General features: G+C 33.0%; 2 protein-coding genes across 2 annotated transcripts in view; both read right to left on the bottom strand.

The window, feature by feature from the left end:
• Window positions 1-19258, bottom strand: part of LOC124359669 — a 162323-nt gene that overhangs the window by 32548 nt on the left and 110517 nt on the right. The window contains 3 exon segments of the mRNA XM_046812607.1: window positions 8318-8380; window positions 16215-16326; window positions 16329-16389. Of these exon segments, the coding sequence (XP_046668563.1) occupies window positions 8318-8380; window positions 16215-16326; window positions 16329-16389 (236 nt within the window).
• On the bottom strand, window positions 9740-15724 carry LOC124359670. The gene has a single exon (XM_046812608.1). It carries the CDS (start codon window positions 15010-15012, stop codon window positions 9979-9981), a length of 5034 nt encoding a protein of 1677 aa, XP_046668564.1. The 5' UTR covers window positions 15013-15724; the 3' UTR covers window positions 9740-9978.

Here is a 19258-nt window from a genome sequence, read left to right as displayed (position 1 = left end):
GAAACGATTGTTTCTGATAAGCAATGCATTGTTCCCACAATCTTTATGGCATTTAACGTGTGTCGTACCACAGCAAGACGAATGCTGAAGTGGTAATTTGAGAACCTAACAAACCATCTTTTCACTGAACCGTATATAGGATTATTTTAGAAGCATATTTTGTAGATAACAGTTGGTCTTGTGACTAGATTTTGAATGCTCGAATGAGCTTGTTTCAAACCATAACTTTTCTTTGGAATTTTATCAGAAAATGTTTCATTGTGAAAATAGAGTTAATATGACTGGTAACATATTGATGCTGAGATTTTGGGAGGTAAAAGCGCAATTATCAAAGGGACTTTTTATTAGAGCAGCCCACACCAAAATAGTCCGATGGTGGTAGTTTCTTCCCCCCACTACACCCCGCGCCCAACACCGTTGCCAGTTTTAAGTGTAGGAATGATTACTGACCGTCTCAACATCAGGGATCAGCTGGTGGTCAGCAGAGATATTATGGCAACCCTGCCTCAAATGTAATTAAGCTATTTGTGGACCGCTTTAATAGTCACGTTAAGAGCCACAACAAAATTCTGCCTTTGCCATGCTTATATGCATCGGCAAACCAAAAATTAATGTTCGAATCCATAATTTTTACCGTCAAATCTTGTTTAGGTTTCTTTGAGAAAAATACATATTGACGGCCTTTTGTGTCCTTCCATATCGTATTCAAATAAGTTATCTACAAACAATAAAAATATAAAAATAAAAGAACCTGGCACTTTGTATTACAAACTACGGAAACGCACAAATATTGTTTTAATACAGCGTAACGGTGTTCCCAACTGTTTTGGCTAAGAATAAATGCCTGAACAATGTACTGTATCTATCCGTTAATTAAAATTTGGGGGTGTTTATGAAGACGACTACTTCACCAAAGCGACTATTACGCCGTTTACGAATGTTGTTTTTCTTTATAATTCTGTCATATAATGCCTGAATGGAATAGATGCGCGAGGTGACGTTAATACACGCTGAAGAGCTTTAAACCGAATTGTTTCTGTCCAATAACTGCATTTAATTGGGTATAAGACTTTAATTTTATTACATAATTAAATTTTAAGGCAAATTAATGACGCATCAATTTCAACGCTCACGTTGAATCTATAGTTATTTCATATTATTTTATCATCTGGTTGTTTTATTAAACGATTTAGGTGGAATTTTATGAAAAGTAATTTTTAATTTTGGAAAATTTGCTAATATAAACACTATCAAATTTAAACAACAGTATTCATAGTCATTATATCAGGGCGATTAAACAGTAAGGAGTAAGGAGTCACATTAAAAGTTGCCTTTTCCTAAAAATTAATGTTGTGTAATGCGTCAAAAGAACCAAATAGTATTCCAAAGGCCAAAACAAAAGTATATTATGACTAGTTTAAGATTAAGGAAAAGTTCTCCAATAAATTCGTTACCACAAAGAGTATTTTTACAAATATTTCTAATAGAGCAATGTATAAAGTGAATTTCCACAAACCAGTCTTCAACTATACAAAATATTTAACCACTGATGTCGGCGTGAAAATTGAAAGAAGACATACATACAGACACGCACTCGAGTCGCGGATCGCGGTCGCGTACAGTCCTTGTTCAAAACAAACTAGCAGAAGACGTCCAGTCAGACAAAGCCCGCTAAAGTCACGATGTGGAGAGGTGGGGGTGACATTTGCGCGTTGGCGGAAACTTAATTTGGCGCTTTATTGACTTGTGATGAAGCCGTTGTAGACCGTTTCTTTCCTTCCTACGTTAATTCACTGTTTTAAAATATTATTCTTGTTGATTATATTGTTCATTCCAAATTAATATTACTTATTTACTTGTAAAGTATTTAAAATTATAAATATAATTGAGAGGTTGAAGATTATATATACCTAACCTGGTACCATAATACTAAAAATCTGAGTTCGAGAAGTGTATACAAATCTTTGTGTTTTTAATTCTAAGTTATAGTAGGGTATCTAATTTTGAAAATAAATTATGTTGTTATGTGCTATGCAAAAGGGAAGAGGCTGAAAAAAGTTTCTTTTACTAATTCTTTAGTTTATGCAACACCATATGCAGGAGTATTGCAATTTCCAAACAGTATACGAATAAAGTTGAAAACTGAGTACTGATTTTTGTTTCAAATTATAGAATACTCTTTCTTTAACTCTTAATGGTTACACTCGGTTAAGAGTATTAACATCTATTATTACCAGACATAGCACTAAGAGGGTTAAATCTATATCTTGATTTTATTTAACAAAAACTATGCTAAAACCTAAGCAGTTACAGGTACTCTTTTATATTCGGTTGTTGAGAGATATCTCATCTTAAAGATTTCCAAATAAACTAATATAAATTCAAAAATTCTTAATCCGTAAAAATTTAAAATTCTTAAACATTTTGTTGTGCGTGTGTGCCATTCCTTTAAAATAGTACATCTTGCAACCCTGACACTAAAATAAGGAGGAAAAATTGTTCCTTTATTGAAGAGTGATTGGAATTGAAAGGAAAAACTGTTTTAAGTTTAACCTGTGCGTAACTTAGTATAAAGCGAAGCGTAATCGTGAATTGTAGTTCGTTATGACGCTGCGTTGTTGTTTGACAGTGTGTTGTCTTTGTGTATTTTTGCAATCAGTCAGTGAGTCAGACTGTTAAGTCGGTGTGTAAAAACTTGGAAAATGCACTTAGAATCGAAAAAGGTGAAGGTTTGAATTAATCTGTAGGACTGTTCTGAACTAAGCGTAATTTCTCATATCTCCATGGCTCAGTATAAAACCCTGAAGAACACCTAAACTATATTAACAATATAAACTTGAAAATTATCCCTATTATTTTCTTTTCGAAGCTAATGGTGAACGAAATTTTTCAACCTAAATCTAATCAAAGCCTAATTGAAACCTAGATGAGTAGTACAATTTGCCAGAAGAAACATGTGGGTCTGGTGACATGTTCTATTGAAAATGAGATAGCAAGACAATAGATTAACTAAGAAGTCTTCCTAAAATAATTTGCTAAAAATTGTTTGATTAGATTTTTCAAAATCAAATGTTGATTAACAAAGTAATTAGAATATTGTCATCGGATTTATATATAAGACCTCAATTCCTTCATAAGTGATAAATAGTTCTTAATATATGTCAGCTAAATGTCAGATTAGAATGAATGTGCTTGATGCACTTTCCGTAGAAATGAGGTGGGTGTATTAGGTCAAAGATGTGTGAATATAAACTACTTTGTGTTCGTGTTACTTGTTATTGTATAACTCAATTTTTTACATTCTTATCTAAAATTGAGTAACAGGAGAACATTTACAAACATGACAGCTATATTCAACAGAAACAACTATTCTGTGGACTGCTGTAGGACAAAAATGTTTAGATACCAAAGTTAAAAGCTATTACAGCTACACAAACAGGAGTGACATTGAAATTTAGCTTGTTTCTTTTCGATTTTATATATATATATATATATATATATATATATATATATATATATATATATATATATAAAGCAAATAACTGATCAAAGATAAATTCAAGATTATATGTCGATAAAAGCTACAACAGGTATCGGTTTTTGGAGCCTTTAAATAGAACTGCTAAGGTACTTTGAAAAATTCATAACTCAGAAATTTGTGATCCGATTATAAAGACCAAATTGATATTATAAGTTATAATTGTACTGTTTTTGAATATGTAATTTTAGAAATACATGAAAAATTGTTATTAAATTACCATTGTATAACTTTTATTCTTGATCGGTGATGAAAAATTCAGACAATTATCATTAACAACCTGTGATGTCCTTTTCTGAGAAGATAATAAGTAATGAAAACCTTTTTTACATTTTTAGGTTACTGGATAAATGTTCATGTTTTGGTTTCAGACCTAATTACATTCAGATCAAATTCAACTCCAAATAATAACATCAAGGAGGGCATCGCGATGAACCTCCACCACGACTTCCTGTCATGTCATGCTTTGTATATAACATTGTGTTTACATGGATGTCGGCGTGGCCCGTGACCCACTTGTTCTTTTTGTACCCTTAAGGACGACAAATTAGAAGCAGCTATTTTAGAAATAAGAATTTATTAAACTTCAAATAACTGCCTCTGTTTCATTTGTATTATTATGGCTTGGTAGTAAAATTTGTGACTCCAATTTTGACTCCAATGACAAAAAGCAACTCTGAGCAATGAGACAAGTTATATGCTATTTGCATAGTGTCAACAAACAACTCAATCTTGTGTTGTATTTAAATCTTGATTATTAAAACTTGATTATTAGTTCAATTTTAAAATTATACTGTGATTTTATTTTACAGTGATGTATTATAGTTATGAAGACAGACGCGATAATTTATGGAAACAATTGAGAGAAGTGGAAGTGATCAATGAAAACTTGTTAGACTGATATTGATTAGAAGACACACCCTATGAGGTCAAGGCTTACCCTTTGTTGAAGGTAGAACACAGTTTATAGGGTATTAAAACATTTTTTTATTGGCCTAATTGTCAACTTACTATAAATGTTTGTTATAAAAGATATATTTAAATGTGTCATATTAAAATTTCTGTTTAGTTTATTACGTTTTAAGTCTTTTATTTATTCTACAAAATGTGAGCATTATTATCAATAAATATAAAATTTTGTCTTTATATTTTTTTTTTATTACTTTAAAATAATGTGTTGGCATTTAACTGTATACATTTTTTCTCCATGCAGTTCGTTGCTCCAAAGAAAGCGAATCAGTGAATAAGGATTTGAATGTTATTCAATCCAAAAATTAATTGTTCATAAGTTCATTAAATGTTTATTGTACAAAATGAATAAAGTAAAAATGTTAAGCAATAAAAAAGTTCAAACAACTCTTACGGATCATTATATTACATCAGAAAATAAACTCTATTAAATGTTGCTGTCTGATTATAAAAATGAATCCCATTTAAACATTCATTCAACCGAAGGCCCCATAAAATCCTTTATTAAAAAATAACAGTGTTAAAACAAAAGTTTAATGTAAATAAATTTATACTTTGTGATTTTGAAGGTTATGTTATTAACAATTTATGTTATTTATTGTTTTACTTAGCCAAACATTCTTTGATAATCAAGACGAATTATTTAATTTAACTACTGCATCAATGTTATTATTTGGAGTTGAATTTGATCTGAATGTAATTAGGTCTGAAACCAAAACATGAACATTTATCCAGTAACCTAAAAATGTAAAAAAGGTTTTCATTACTTATTATCTTCTCAGAAAAGGACATTACAGGTTGTTAATGATAATTGTCTGAATTTTTCATCACCGATCAAGAATAAAAGTTATACAATGGTAATTTAATAATTATTTTTTAATCTAATTCCCACTCTTTCAGCAATGCCTTTAAAATCAAACTCGTTTGTATTGTCTGAGAAAAATCATAATAATTCAAGGTTACATTGCTGTATTTTTTAATGACAATTATTTTTGAAATCACAAATTTACAAAAAAACTACTTAAATTTAATGTATTGACAAAATAATAATGCATTTTCTCAAATATTAAGTTTAATAATATGAAATACTTATCATCCAACACTTCAGCTCTTTTTTAAGTTGCTTTTTTTTAAAGAGGGAATATAAATTACAGACAGACTAAAAACGAAGCAAAGTAGGACATAAGACTAGGAACTTTTAATTTATAGAACCCATTTTCTTATATGGAACACGCTCATTTATTGATAAAATTCAAGGACAGTCTGTATATTTAAGGATAAAAAAATAAGACAAATTCAGCTAATTGCTAATACAATTTTTCCTGACAAAGAATTAAGAGACCGATAAAAGTTATAATGAAAAATGCAGCCATCTAACTGAGGAGCAATTGTTTCTACTATGGGTAGGGCAGAGGAATTTGATTATTTAGATAATAACTGAAAGTAATGAAGATGTATATTTAATTCTTTTATACCATAAAAAACAACATTTAAATCTTGTTTTGACTTAGTTTTGAGTATGAAATCAGGCAAATGGTATCCATTGTTGTCAATACACCCTCTGACATTTCGTTCACCTTTTTCAAGTATATTGACCAAGACATGTTGGTGATAGCTAGAAGAATTTTGTTCTTCAGTTGAGCCAGGATCCTGGGATGATCATTATAAACCAGTAATTTGAGATAGTTCTCATAAAAATAATCACAAGGGACTAAATCAAGAGACCCTGCTGGTCAATGCAGATCAACTCTTAGGGAGATAACATGTCCTAGGAAGTGTTACTACAAAACTGCCATTGAAACTCATGCTATGTGTGCTTCAGTACGCTTCAGCTGCGAAAATGTGCTCCACTTATGTATCACTCCATGAAACAGTCTAAACTGAGTGGATCAACAACCTTATGTATAACCCACTCTCTCAAACTTGATTCCCCTCATATTCCTCGGAACAGCACTCACTTCACGGCGCCCAACTCAAATAAGCAAGTTCCTCTGCCCTACCCTCATATAGTAACAAAATCATTCAGGGTCCGTTTTTGGTTTGATATAAAGGTAGGTGATGGTATTACCCTATAAAGGTATTCCTTTTTTTGTTTGTTTATTGGATGCACTCTAAATCACGATGTGTCATCACTATCTTCACTCGAATCGTGTAACATCATGAACTGTGTGTTAAAAACAATATAGCAGGGAACAGATCACCCAAAAGCAGCCTGAGCTTGACTAAGCAGCACAGGTGACATCCTCACTATATCACCCAAAAGCAGGCTGAGCTTGACTAAGCAGCACAGGTGACATCCTCACTATATCACCCAAAAGCAGCCTGAGCTTGACTAAGCAGCACAGGTGACATCCTCACTATATCACCCAAAAGCAGCCTGAGCTTGACTAAGCAGCACAGGTGACATCCTCACTATATCACCCAAAAGCAGCCTGAGCTTGACTAAGCAGCACAGGTGACATCCTCACTATATCACCCAAAAGCAGCCTGAGCTTGACTAAGCAGCACAGGTGACATCCTCACTATATCACCCAAAAGCAGCCTGAGCTTGACTAAGCAGCAAAGGTGATATCCTCACTATGTGCTGTTGAAATTGACTCACAACCCTCTTGCTCTGTTCATACTCTGGTGCTTGCTTCTGCCTTCCAGTGTTTGTTTAACCTATTTTTGTTATGATTTCTGAATCAATTCCAATCTATATTATATAGATATATCTAATCTATATTATTTAAAGAATTTGTAGATTTTTATACAGTGATTTTAGGCACCTATTTAAAATAATTTATTTCATCTTGTGTGATTAAATATTGTGTAAATAAGTGGATTGTTTTTGTTATGAGTGATAGCATTTACTACAAATTTTTTTATTTAAATAATTTATTATGGAAAATAAAACATCTGATAGGAATTAATATATGGTATAGAGATGTAACAAACCAATCGGAAATGCATGCAAAATACTACAATCTTACCAAGGCAGAACTGATGGTACTTTTAAAAATGATCCTTATATTGCTCAGGATGGTTTAAGAATTCAGAATGGGTGCTATGTTCAGAAAAGGTGGACTCCTTAATAAACTCTAATAAATTGGATAGATATACCGTTCGGTGTTTCGTTTATACATTAGGTAAACAGTTACCTCCGTCTGGAAAGGTTGTTATATTCAATTTCTTTTCAATAACCAATTTGAGCAAAATGGCAAAAATAATACGTACAAAAACTCCTTTGTCAGTTATCAATAATATAAGGTCCATTGATACCATTCCATATAATGGGATAATGGGACTGACATTTTAATCGTATCAATACAGAAACATAATATAGTACAATCATACTGATCAATGCAACTGTCTTATCAGAATATCATCAGCAAAAGTTGGAAAACAGGCTTTTTAAGCTACCTTCTCACCACTTTCATGCTGGGATCAAAAATTCACTTGCTTCACTGATAACCCTATATCAACAATTTCAAGTAAGGATTAGGAATACTATAGGCTTGTTAACTTGTTAATAATTTATTTCAGTTTTCAAAGAAGACAATTATGGTATATTTATTTGAAATAATTAAAAATAAGCTCATGATCAGTATAGACAGTAAGAATAAAAATCAAAATATACCAATATTATCCAAAAATAACATACTTCCTATCAGAATTTCCAAAAAGTTACCATTGACTATGTAAAAGCATAGTACTTAAATAGATATTTAAGTACATTTTCCACTAACCTGTGGATGAAAACTTCTGTAGGATTGATAAAGACTCTATTAAACTTTCTCAAAATGTAATAAAAATAAAAATAGAGCTTACCAGGTCTCCTTTGAGGTGGGTAGGACCCCCGTTGAGGCACAGCAACTCGTCCTCTGATGGGTTCTAGAGACAAGCACATGCAACATTCAAGATAACAAGCAATAGAGAGTACGGTATGCAACAACAACTGCGTGAGTACTGGTTGGAGAGGATAATATGTAATTTACAAGTAAAATATTCAAATCAGTAAAGTTTTTTTTAATACAACACATTTACTGTATATGATGATTTTAAACATTTTATTTGTTTGTATAATAACTTTAGAGAGTATAAATCTTTTAAATAATAAGAATAATTTATTTTCTGAAAGTGAAATACCAAATTAAATGATAAAACAAAAAATTATTAATGAATTTGATAATGAGTGTTTAACACACACAACAAATTGTTAAACAGTTTTTAGATTCATAGACTATAATTTCATATAGAAAACATATCAGTAAAATACTGAATCATAAGTTATTGATCAATTATTTTTATTGATACCATTTTTATATTTAGTTGTTCCACATAGACTGGTTGTGTTCAATTCAATTATTGATGTTAAATGTAGTGGAAAGATTTTAACAACCGATTGTACTGGTAGCCATCTTGATTTTAGCCCTTAAGAACCATTTTAAACTTTAAACACTTTTATGACTAATTGTATTCCATCATAATGCACCCTTTCGTGTTTTATATTTTATCCGCTAAGCACAAAGAAATCACTCTTTAATTCAATAGATAATAAAATATGTAACAGTTTACAAAATAAAACTACAAAACTTTAGGATGCATAGTGATCATATGTTTAAAATGCAATATCTCCCACAATTCTAGTACTAAAAATAAGAGCGTAAAACTGTTTAAAATTTATCATTGTTTCTGTGCGTAAAATTCAAGACTATTTTACTATAGCCAGCTCTTATTTGAAGGTATTTTTGATAGATTCATAAATAATCAATATCCTCCCCAACCTCAAGAATATCATGCTGCAAATTTATAGCAAAACAAACAGATTAAATTAAGAGAAGAAAACACATTTTGTTATTAATTACAATGTGAAGTAAGCAAATTTAAGGTGTTAAATTATTTGTGTATAACAGTTCTAAAAATATAGTTCTATATTGATTTAACCATACATAAATGATAAAAAAGGCAAAAAAGTTCATTAATTATTTATTTTGGACTATAACATATTTTGTTTGACATTTCATGTTGAAACACTGAATGTGTCACAATAATATGTAAAAATGGCACATTTAACTGTGTATTGACTAAATTTTATTCTCAATATAATTATACCCTGAATTAAATTTATAAATTATTTAACGCTAAAATGAAAATAAATAATTAATAAATATTAGATTATAATGATGTATAAACTGATAAGAAAATCATTACATTTCAATGTAAAATAAGAGTTGATATAGTGAAAATGTGGTATGATATATAATTTTACAAACAAAATATTGTCATAAAGCCAAGTTCAAATGATATTTATGAGATTTAAATTAATATTATCATTAGAAATTACTAAATTAATATTACCAAATAGTATAATTATAAATAACATACCGAATGGCCTTTACTAACTTAATACGCCATAATTTTTTTAAATAAAGAGAGAGATTGACACTCATAGTATTTTCTATAGAATAACATTTAAGCAATATGATAAATTAAGCACCTTTAAAGGTAACGGTTGGTTTTGCAGAAGGGTACAAATGCCTCCACCACCAGTGGGGGTCTTTAGTCCAAGGTCTGTAATGGTAGCTGGTGTCTACACAGGGAGATGGTGGCTGGTAGCGGTAGAGGGGTCGATGTATACTGGGGTCAAAATGTTGGTTGTTAAATACATCTCGTTGTTTTTTTTGTTGAGGTTTCAAAATAGAAGTTTGTCTTCGTATCGGTGAAGATGAGGCAGGACGTGGCTTGGGAGAATAGGTAAGAGATCTCTGAGTCTCTGGGGATGAGAGAGATCTAGGTTTAGGATGTTGATGTGCTACCCAGTTGCACTCCAGATAAGGAGCAATATCTCGCAACTCTCGCACATCTGGTGTAGACGTGAACATCTGTCCAAGTAATGACAGTTCTCTTTGCTGATCTTCAAACTGTTGACGCAGCCTGTCAACTTCACCTGTACGGAAGATACAAGGCTCAGGTCTTGCTGGTGCTGTAAGTGACCTCTGTTGTTGAAGAGCTGCTAACTTGCTGATGACATTGATGTGTGGCATAAATCGGTTTTCTGATTTAAGTGGTACAGGAGAAACAACTTTTCTAGTTTTTGAACGGCCTCGTTGGTTCTCATACTCATATCTTTTCTTTAGCCACTTCACATCACCAATCTCTTGACCTTTGACAATAGTTTTTGTTACTTCAGGTCCTTTTCTATCAAAAAATTCTCTTGTCAGGTCAGGGTCACTCTGATATCTCTTGGGTGGAGGAGAAGGTGCACAAGGGTTTTCTTCATCAGCTATGGTGTACAAGTCATCCAGACTTTCAAATTTATCTCGCAACTTTCGAACGTCACCTGCTTTAACCATATTGAGATAAGCTCGATAATATTTCATTGGATCGGGTGAAACACTTCTTGATCTGTTTGGGAGGCTTTCATCACTGCTTTGTAAACCAGCAACCTGATTTTGAAGTTGTTTTCTTCCAGAGACTTTTTCATCATTCAGATCAATATTTTGTGTGTCAATAACTTTTCTGAGAGGAGTGGTTGCATATAATGAAGCTCTTTTTTCACCAAAGAGTTCTTTCAAGTCTGAAAATGATTCTGAAGGAACTAAGTTTGATTTTGACTTTCTACCTGTCAATGCACTAGGCGCACTCTTTGCTCTGTATTTTATTTCTTGGCTAAAGGGTCTAACATCACCTACACTTCGTGACACTCTTCCATCTAACTCGTTTGTTTCATCTTTTTCTTTCTTTGCCTCAAAATAATCTACTTTCTTTTGGACATCTTCTCGGCTTCCCAAGTGTATGACTGTACTTGCTTCAGAACTCCCACTGTCTGTTTCACTAGTTGAAGTTGTTTGAACTAATCTTGCAACAACTCTGTCATCTTTTGATGACCTCTGTTGTGATTTACTTTCAGCCCATTCATCAACTACTTTTTTTACTTCCTGTGTATCATCGTCTTTTGGAGTTAGTACTAAGAGGAAATCACCCTTATCTTGATTACGAGATGATGTATTAATCTGTCTACTGATAGAACCATCTTCCGACATTTCTATTGAGTAACATGTTCTTGGAGATGAGTCTGATGGTGAAGGGCTTTTAATCCGTCCAACTTTTTTATTGCCTTTGATAGCAGCTACTGCACCTAATGTTTCTCTTGGAATCACTATTGATGATGAAACACGACGTTTCTTCTTCTTATCATCACCATATTGTTTTGAAACTCTGTTTTTAACTTCTTGGCTCAAAGACATTGATAACTTTTTTTTCTCACTTTCTGAAAGTGGTTTTGGAATAGGAGAATGGGAATGTGAGCTATCCCCAACTCCAGAACAAGAGTCTCTGCTTCCACCCCAGTTAGGAATTGAGCTGATTGAGTCAGCCTTTTTACATTCATTTCTTTGAGATTCCTTTCGCCGATTTAAGGGAGAGTATAATTGATCCTTTGTTAATAAAGAATTACATCTAACATGAAGTGCTTCAGGTGGTTCTTCTTTTCTACTTTCCTTTGAAGGAACAGTGATTTCATACTCTTTAGCATATGACTTTCCTTGGAGCATTCTATTTATTCTGTCCCTTTTCAAACTGGACACTGTAGTGTATATTTCACTTAACTGGTTTTTTAAAGCATTGACTTGTTCCATGGATAAACTACTCCATAATCTGCTACCAATAGATCTACTTACTCTACTTCCCATGGGACGAGGAATACCTGCTGCAGTCTGATCAACTTCAGATACACTCTTTCCCCTTTTCTTCCGGCTAGTTATTGAACTTGCAAGATTTACAACTGATGAACCACGCCATAAAGGTTTATAAACATCTTTGGTTGCATCAATTTCTCTTCTTTTACTAAGCTCAATGTCTGAATCTTCATATGCCATTCTTTGAAATCTTTGACGCAAGTCTTCAACAGATTTTTCCTTGCTTCTCAATCCTCTGTCTCCTTTCCACTTAATTGCTTCAGTATCTCGAGGCTGAAACAATAAATCTTTTTCTTTCTGATCTTCTTTTAATTTCTCATATAATGTTTTAAGCTCTTCTTCAGCTCGTTCTTTTGTTCTAAGCTGTTTCCATCTATCATAATCTATGACTTCCTCTCCTTTTTTTCTTGGACGAAGGTCAGTGTTTGATGTTGTTCTTTCTAACTCTCCCATTCTCTCTAAGCTTGCATAGAATTTGTGTAGTTCTTTAAATCTGTCTGATTTTTTAGTAGAATGTAGTAGTTCCATTACATAAGTTTGATAGTCACTGTGGTCAGTTAGATGTGATAAATTTAAGGAACTTGAGCTCTGAGCCTGAAGAGATGGATAGGACCTTTTCCCATCTGCTTCGCTTAAACTTTTAGCTCGAATACCCTTCTGCCTCAAACCTCCAATGCTCTCAATAGTTTTTACTGCAGTCCTAGCACTTCTTATTCTACGACAAGAGGGAGATCTGCTATGATTTGGTGACATGTTATCATAATCCCAATGTGCATTACTTATATTTCCAAATGTTTCTACATCATCTATAGGGGAAGCTCTTGGAGGTTCACTTGAACTACGTTCCTTGAACACTTCAGGACTTCTGCTTCTAGAGTCTGTAGGTGAATAGTATCCATTTGATTTATCCCAAATATTATTTAATCTATCAAACTTATCTATCTTTTCCAAAAATTCATAATGTCTGCTTCTAGTATATATTGGACTCTGAGACCGAGAAGATCTATTGCTGGTAATCTCTCTATCAAGGCTGCGAAATTTTGATTCAGTTACAGGCTTCTTATTGTTTAAGTACACATTAAGCAGTCGTAATGATGGTTCTGACCTATATGGCAAACTTGAGTGTCCATCACTCTTGTGGAAAATTTTGGCACGTTCTAAAACTGATGATGTTCTTTGTAAGGTGCTAACATTTGATGAGGTAGGAGATGGTACATTCCTTAGAAGAAGATTTTGGAAAAAAGCTTTTGTTGGTATTGAGTTGGAATCAATGTCAGGGAATTCGGTTGAAGAAACTTTGTCAAAAGGAACAATAGCAAGATGGTCATTTTTCTCTCTTACAGAACCTCTAACAACTTCTTCACTCTTGTCACTTGATTTCTTTTGTTCATTTTTATCACGACTTTTTTTCAACCCATTCTTCTTGGCAATTTTCTTAGAGCTAATAGGACTGTCACCATCTTTAGTTTTTTTAGATTTTTTCTTTCCATTTGATTCAATGTCAGTTTCTTTGCTGTTCTTTTTTGTAGACACAGTTTTACCAACTGACACTAATTTTGAAGATGACAAACCATTCTTTTCTTTCTTCTTCTTTGGTACTTCAGAAGAAACTTCTGGTTTTTTGGCTTTTTTTATGAGATCATTTGAGCTTGAAGGAACAGGTGAGATAGCAACAGTGGGAGTTGTACTTAATTTAGTTACAGATGGACTAATGTTTCTTTCAACTGGAGAGTCCCGACTAGTGCTGCGAGAACTGGGCCTTTTGTCACTATCAGAACGTGATGAAGGGCGTGGACTAACAGGATCTTGAGGAACTGAAGGTGGAGAGGATTGGGAGGTTGTAGGTATAGTGTCAGCAGTAGTTGCAGAAGTTTCTGCTCTTTTAGGTATCACAGAGGGCTCTTTCAAAATAGGAGAGGAAGAAACCGAGGAAGATCTCAAAAGTTCTCTGCCTTTAGCTGATATAGCCACTGTTACCTTCAGTTGTTTATCTTCTTTAGGTTTTTTTGAGCCTCTTGATGAACTGTACAGTGTAGTAGAACTTTTAACAACAGTTCCTGGTGGAAGAGATTTCGAGCTGGAGGATCGTTCTTTTACTTCACGTTGTCTCAATACTTTCTTTACTTCTGCTGGTGCACGAAGTTCAGTGGATTTTGCTAAACGACTAGGAATAGCTTGATCTCTGCGAGATCTTAAACTGCTTGCTGTTTTTCTGTCCAGTGAAGTTTTTTTCGTCACCTTAGTTACTCCCAATGGAGTTGTAACAGTAGTGTGCAGTGAGGGGCTGAGAGAACCTGTTCGTAAAACATATCGATTGGTCTTACCGACAGTTGTACTAGAAGTAACTGTATCCTTATTTTTTCCTTTATCAGCAGATTTCTCAATACCTACTCCTAATTTCGAAGTGATCCTATCTTTTAAGTACTGCACGTTCGAGTCCACTTCCACTCCACCAGACAATGATCTGCCTAGGCGAGATTTCTTCGGTGAAGGTGAAACTGACATTTTAGAATAAAGCCTAAGTGTTGAACTGTTATGGGATGACCTTCGCTTGGGAGGTGAAGGCGGTCTTGGGGTAGACACTGTGGTTGGAGGACCTAATTCAGAACTGGTTTTAGCAGTTCTTTTGTAAGACGAGAAAACAGGAGGAGGATTATCCACCTTGATAGAGGTTATGGGGTAACAAATGATCTCCGTCACCGGTTTAATCACTTGCTTGGTCTTGTGGATTCTTATTCTCGTCAGATGAGGGGAGATGGGGAAGTACTCGAGCTCCGAGTCATCAGGCCCTTGACCGGAACAATAAAACAGATCCATTAGAGTCATCTAGCATCAGAGGTGCAAAGTGCAGTTAATGTGGTCAAGTGTTCACTCAGACAGTCTTCAAGGTATTTTTGCTACGATTCAGTATCCAAAAACTTTCTCTTCAGTGTGCTCTTGTTTCTTGTGCCTTTGTATCACGTGCCACCTCCTCCAAAACCACCCGTCACCTCTCATGCTCTAAAATACTACAATAGTTATATTTATTTTGTTATTTCAAAATATTAAAATTAGTCAACTAAGTATATTTAAATTTCATAGTAGATTAACAGCTCTTTTTAGATTTTCATAAAGCTTTTGTGAAATTCTCTCTGGGTACCAAACACTTTTTTCACTAACACTCTTCAAAAACTTTTCTTGTGCCCATATGATGTTTAAATTAGACTAAATAGATTTAAATTATTGATAAAGTGCTTAAAAACCATGCTGTGTGATACATTAGTCTACACAGCCATGCACTGCACATAACATGCTATTTGTTAATCAGCTATTTGTAATCTATTTCCAAAAAACTGTATGCATTAAGATTAACATGTAGTGTAAATAGTACATAGTATTTACTGTATTTGCAAAAAGAAAACATAGCACACATTTCCAAACAGCCTTACATATAGCAAATAAAAAGCATTCTCATTGATCAAAACTATACTCTACCTTACATATTTATTTTAACGCAATTATAATAATATTACATACATTTTACATTTTGATATTAAATTAAAATAACCAAAATTATGTTTTGTAAAAACGATAACATAAACAATATAATTCTAAATTTAGCATTATTAGTACAGAAAATAAAGAATTTACCACAATTCTCGAATTACTTCAGACATTGAATTCTAATTTAATTCGTATTTACTAGTTTAACTCATACAGCTACAGTACTATATCATGTAGCCTTATATATTTGGAATTCTTAGGATTACATGTGAACATTATTATAAATTTAGTACACTCAATATTAAACCCTACAATATTTAAAAAGGAAGTCTATATCTACTAAGAGTCACCTTCAGAAACAATCATTGGCTCTTGATTATTGGTTATTCGAATTAAAGATAGCTTTGACATTAATTTGTATGATACATCATTTACCCTAATTTTAATTATACCACTTGAATATAAAACAAAACTTTCATACAGATGTCAGCTATTACTTAAAGGAAGCACTCACTCCATTTCTCAGTTGACCATGCTAAACTTACCTTTGGGTTTCTCAGGCACTGGTTTACGCAATCCATGCAATGGCACGTCTCCTCCCTTCTGGATGGTTTTGTACGCAAGTTTCTGTTCTGCAGGGGACAACTGCTGTTGTGTGTTTCGTCTCTGCGTTTGAACACAAGTGTTGAATCACTCTCATACCCAGACTCCTTCAGAGCACTGTGGATCAATCAGTCTTCATGTTGTACAGTTAAAATTTAAAGTGTTAATTATCCCTAGTTTTTTAAGGCAAGTAATATACACACATAAAAATAGGAACTTTAAGGAAAGGATTTATTACAATGTTTGAGGGGGTCACTAGGGAGTTTGGAAAGTATGGAATACCTCCATGGAATGGAACATTCCTGGAAAATGTAAAAATATACACATCCTAAAACACATTTTTTAATATTTTGGATTCTAAAATTAACTTTTTACAAAAGAAAACTAGAAAAATATATATTTGGAAAATATTTGTGGAAGGGTCATGATCCTTGTGACTCCCCTAACTCCGCTACTGATTAGATTATACCATCTTTAAAGGTTGCAACATATAAAACCAGCCATCTTGCATAGATAAACAAGTCCCTAATGAATTATCCAGAATGCAACCTTATCTGGTTTACTTCTAGTTTAACACCCCTCCTTTTACATAAAGCTCACATGTAATAGCAAGCTATGTCCTCAAATATAAATAGTTGAATGATAACAATGATTAATCCTTTTACAACCAACATCCAGTTTGTTAACCAGCATGAGCATTATTTAAACAGTGCTTTCAAAAAGATCTGGGACTATTACAATAAACATGTTAAACTACTAAAAAAGGAAAAACATTACTCAGTGTTCTACATACATTCCTCCTCTCGTGTTCTCGTAACAATGATGACACAGACATTAAGAGATCTCTCAAACTCCTCTGAGAGAGTTTTGTTCAGGATCAGGAGAATGAGAAGGTTGTTCAGAGACTACAAATGCCAAAAACTGCCTGATAACGGCCTTGTGTTTCTATACTTTGTTATGCAGCAGAAACCAGTCTTCTGCTTCCCATATTTCCCTCTGTACTTGGCGAATCCTATACAAAATACCCTGTAATATGTCTTTGTACTTCTGTCAATGTCGGCGAGAAAGGGGACAGAAATTCCCGATAGACAATTCCTCCTAAATAAAAAAACATTATCAGCATGTTTACCACCTTGGATTTCCCAGCATTCAACTTTAAAGGGTGTTCTCCCTCACCTGGATCTCTCTATTCAATTTTTTGGTGTTTAGTCGATGGATCTTGCTATAAACACCAAGATTCATCACTATTCATGTTTAAAAAAAATTTGAATTTGTGTCAGCCCATTCCACATAATTCCTTGAAAATAATAACACAAATTTTGAGTGTAGATTAAATTTAATGCTACGTACTACGCAGATCAGCAATTATAAAAAAATGGCATCACTTGTAAGTCTGTAAGAAAAACAGTCTTGGAAGTTTTTGAATGCTCTATGTGTAATATCTTGACTACTGGTCTTGTCCATGATAAGTTATGATTTTCAATTAGTTTCAGCCTATCCCAAGAACTTTCATTTAACCAGCTATGGAATCAGTTTGGTTCCATACCTAAATACCTGAGTGAACCTTTACACATATCAATTGTACACCCTCCATCTAAGAAAATTAGATGTGAAGGAATTTTTTCACAGTCCAGTCCAATGGGTAAATTAGTAGTTAGTGTGAGGCAAACAATACACAATACATAAAAATCAAAAAGAACAAGCTTGTTAAAATTATAAAAAAATAATTATAACTTTCAGTTATTGTCACTATTAAAGATTAAAATCGAAAGGAAGTAAAATATTGTTGCTATAATGAGGGTGCAGTGCTATATTAATGATGATATTCTAAAATACTTATTACACCCTTACAGGTGGATCTCATTAAACTAAACCTACTGCAGTATGAATGCTGTAATATTCAGAACAATCTTCGCCTGTTGTCAAAAAATATAAATTATTCCGCAAATTAGTAGGTAATAAATACGTTGAATATATTGTAACATTGCTTATACGTACAGACTAGATTTTATTTTTATTTTATAAAAATCTTTCATTATATAACTTATTATTAATTACTGTACATTTTATTCTTAAAATCGAATCATTGTCTGTCTGTCCGTTTGTATGACAACTCTTGATTGCAAGGTTCTAGAGACTTGAAACTTGGTACATAGGTTCCTCTTTGTCCAATAAGGAGTTCTACTTATTCTTTTTGTAATGTGTTTCTGTAATTTGTTTAGTATTTCATTAATATTATGAATATTTTAATCATCTGAATGCATACAAAAAATATTTGGATGTATAAGGTCTATCTGTACTTAAAATAAAAAGAAGTTGAATTGTGATAAGTTCCAAGTACCAGAATTATGACATCTATTTATAAAAAAACTAAAGGAAACTGAGTGTTACAGAAAAAGTACTGAATACACAGTAATATTAATTGAAAAGTTGACAATGTAGACTTCTTCACATTAGAAACCCCTTAAAAAAAACTATAAGAAAGGATGGTCATTTAGAGCACAATGAACTGGTGACCAAGGATACTGATATGTGTGTTTCAAGTTATTTAGAGTTTTTATAGCTTTGCACTGATTATTTGAAAGTGCTCATGGACGAGCTGTCTAAGCCATCAGATTTTGTATCTGAGTTAGAGATAGCGCAGTTTCAAATCTTGTCTGTGACCACTGAACTTTTTATCAGTACCATCTACCTTGTACTGCATCGTCTCTCCCCATATTGTGTTTGATAAAATCCATGGACAGGCTAGTAGCCCATGAGGACGTGCAGAATAAGGTTTAAAAGGAAATAGGCCTCTCCTTAAAAAAATAATAAATAAATTGATAACCAAAATTCAAATAAAATTTGAAATACTTTCTATCAAGCTGGGCTTTTCCCTCAGATCTCTGATAATGCTTGTGTTGATGTGGGAATTGGAATATAAATATTGGAATATAACTAATTGCCATTGAAAAAAGCTGCGGGGAAACTTAACAGCTTAAATCTT

Source organism: Homalodisca vitripennis, chromosome 4 (assembly GCF_021130785.1).
Source record: "Homalodisca vitripennis isolate AUS2020 chromosome 4, UT_GWSS_2.1, whole genome shotgun sequence".
Classification (NCBI taxonomy): Eukaryota; Metazoa; Arthropoda; class Insecta; order Hemiptera; family Cicadellidae; genus Homalodisca; species Homalodisca vitripennis.
This window is presented reverse-complemented; position numbering and strand designations above follow the sequence as displayed.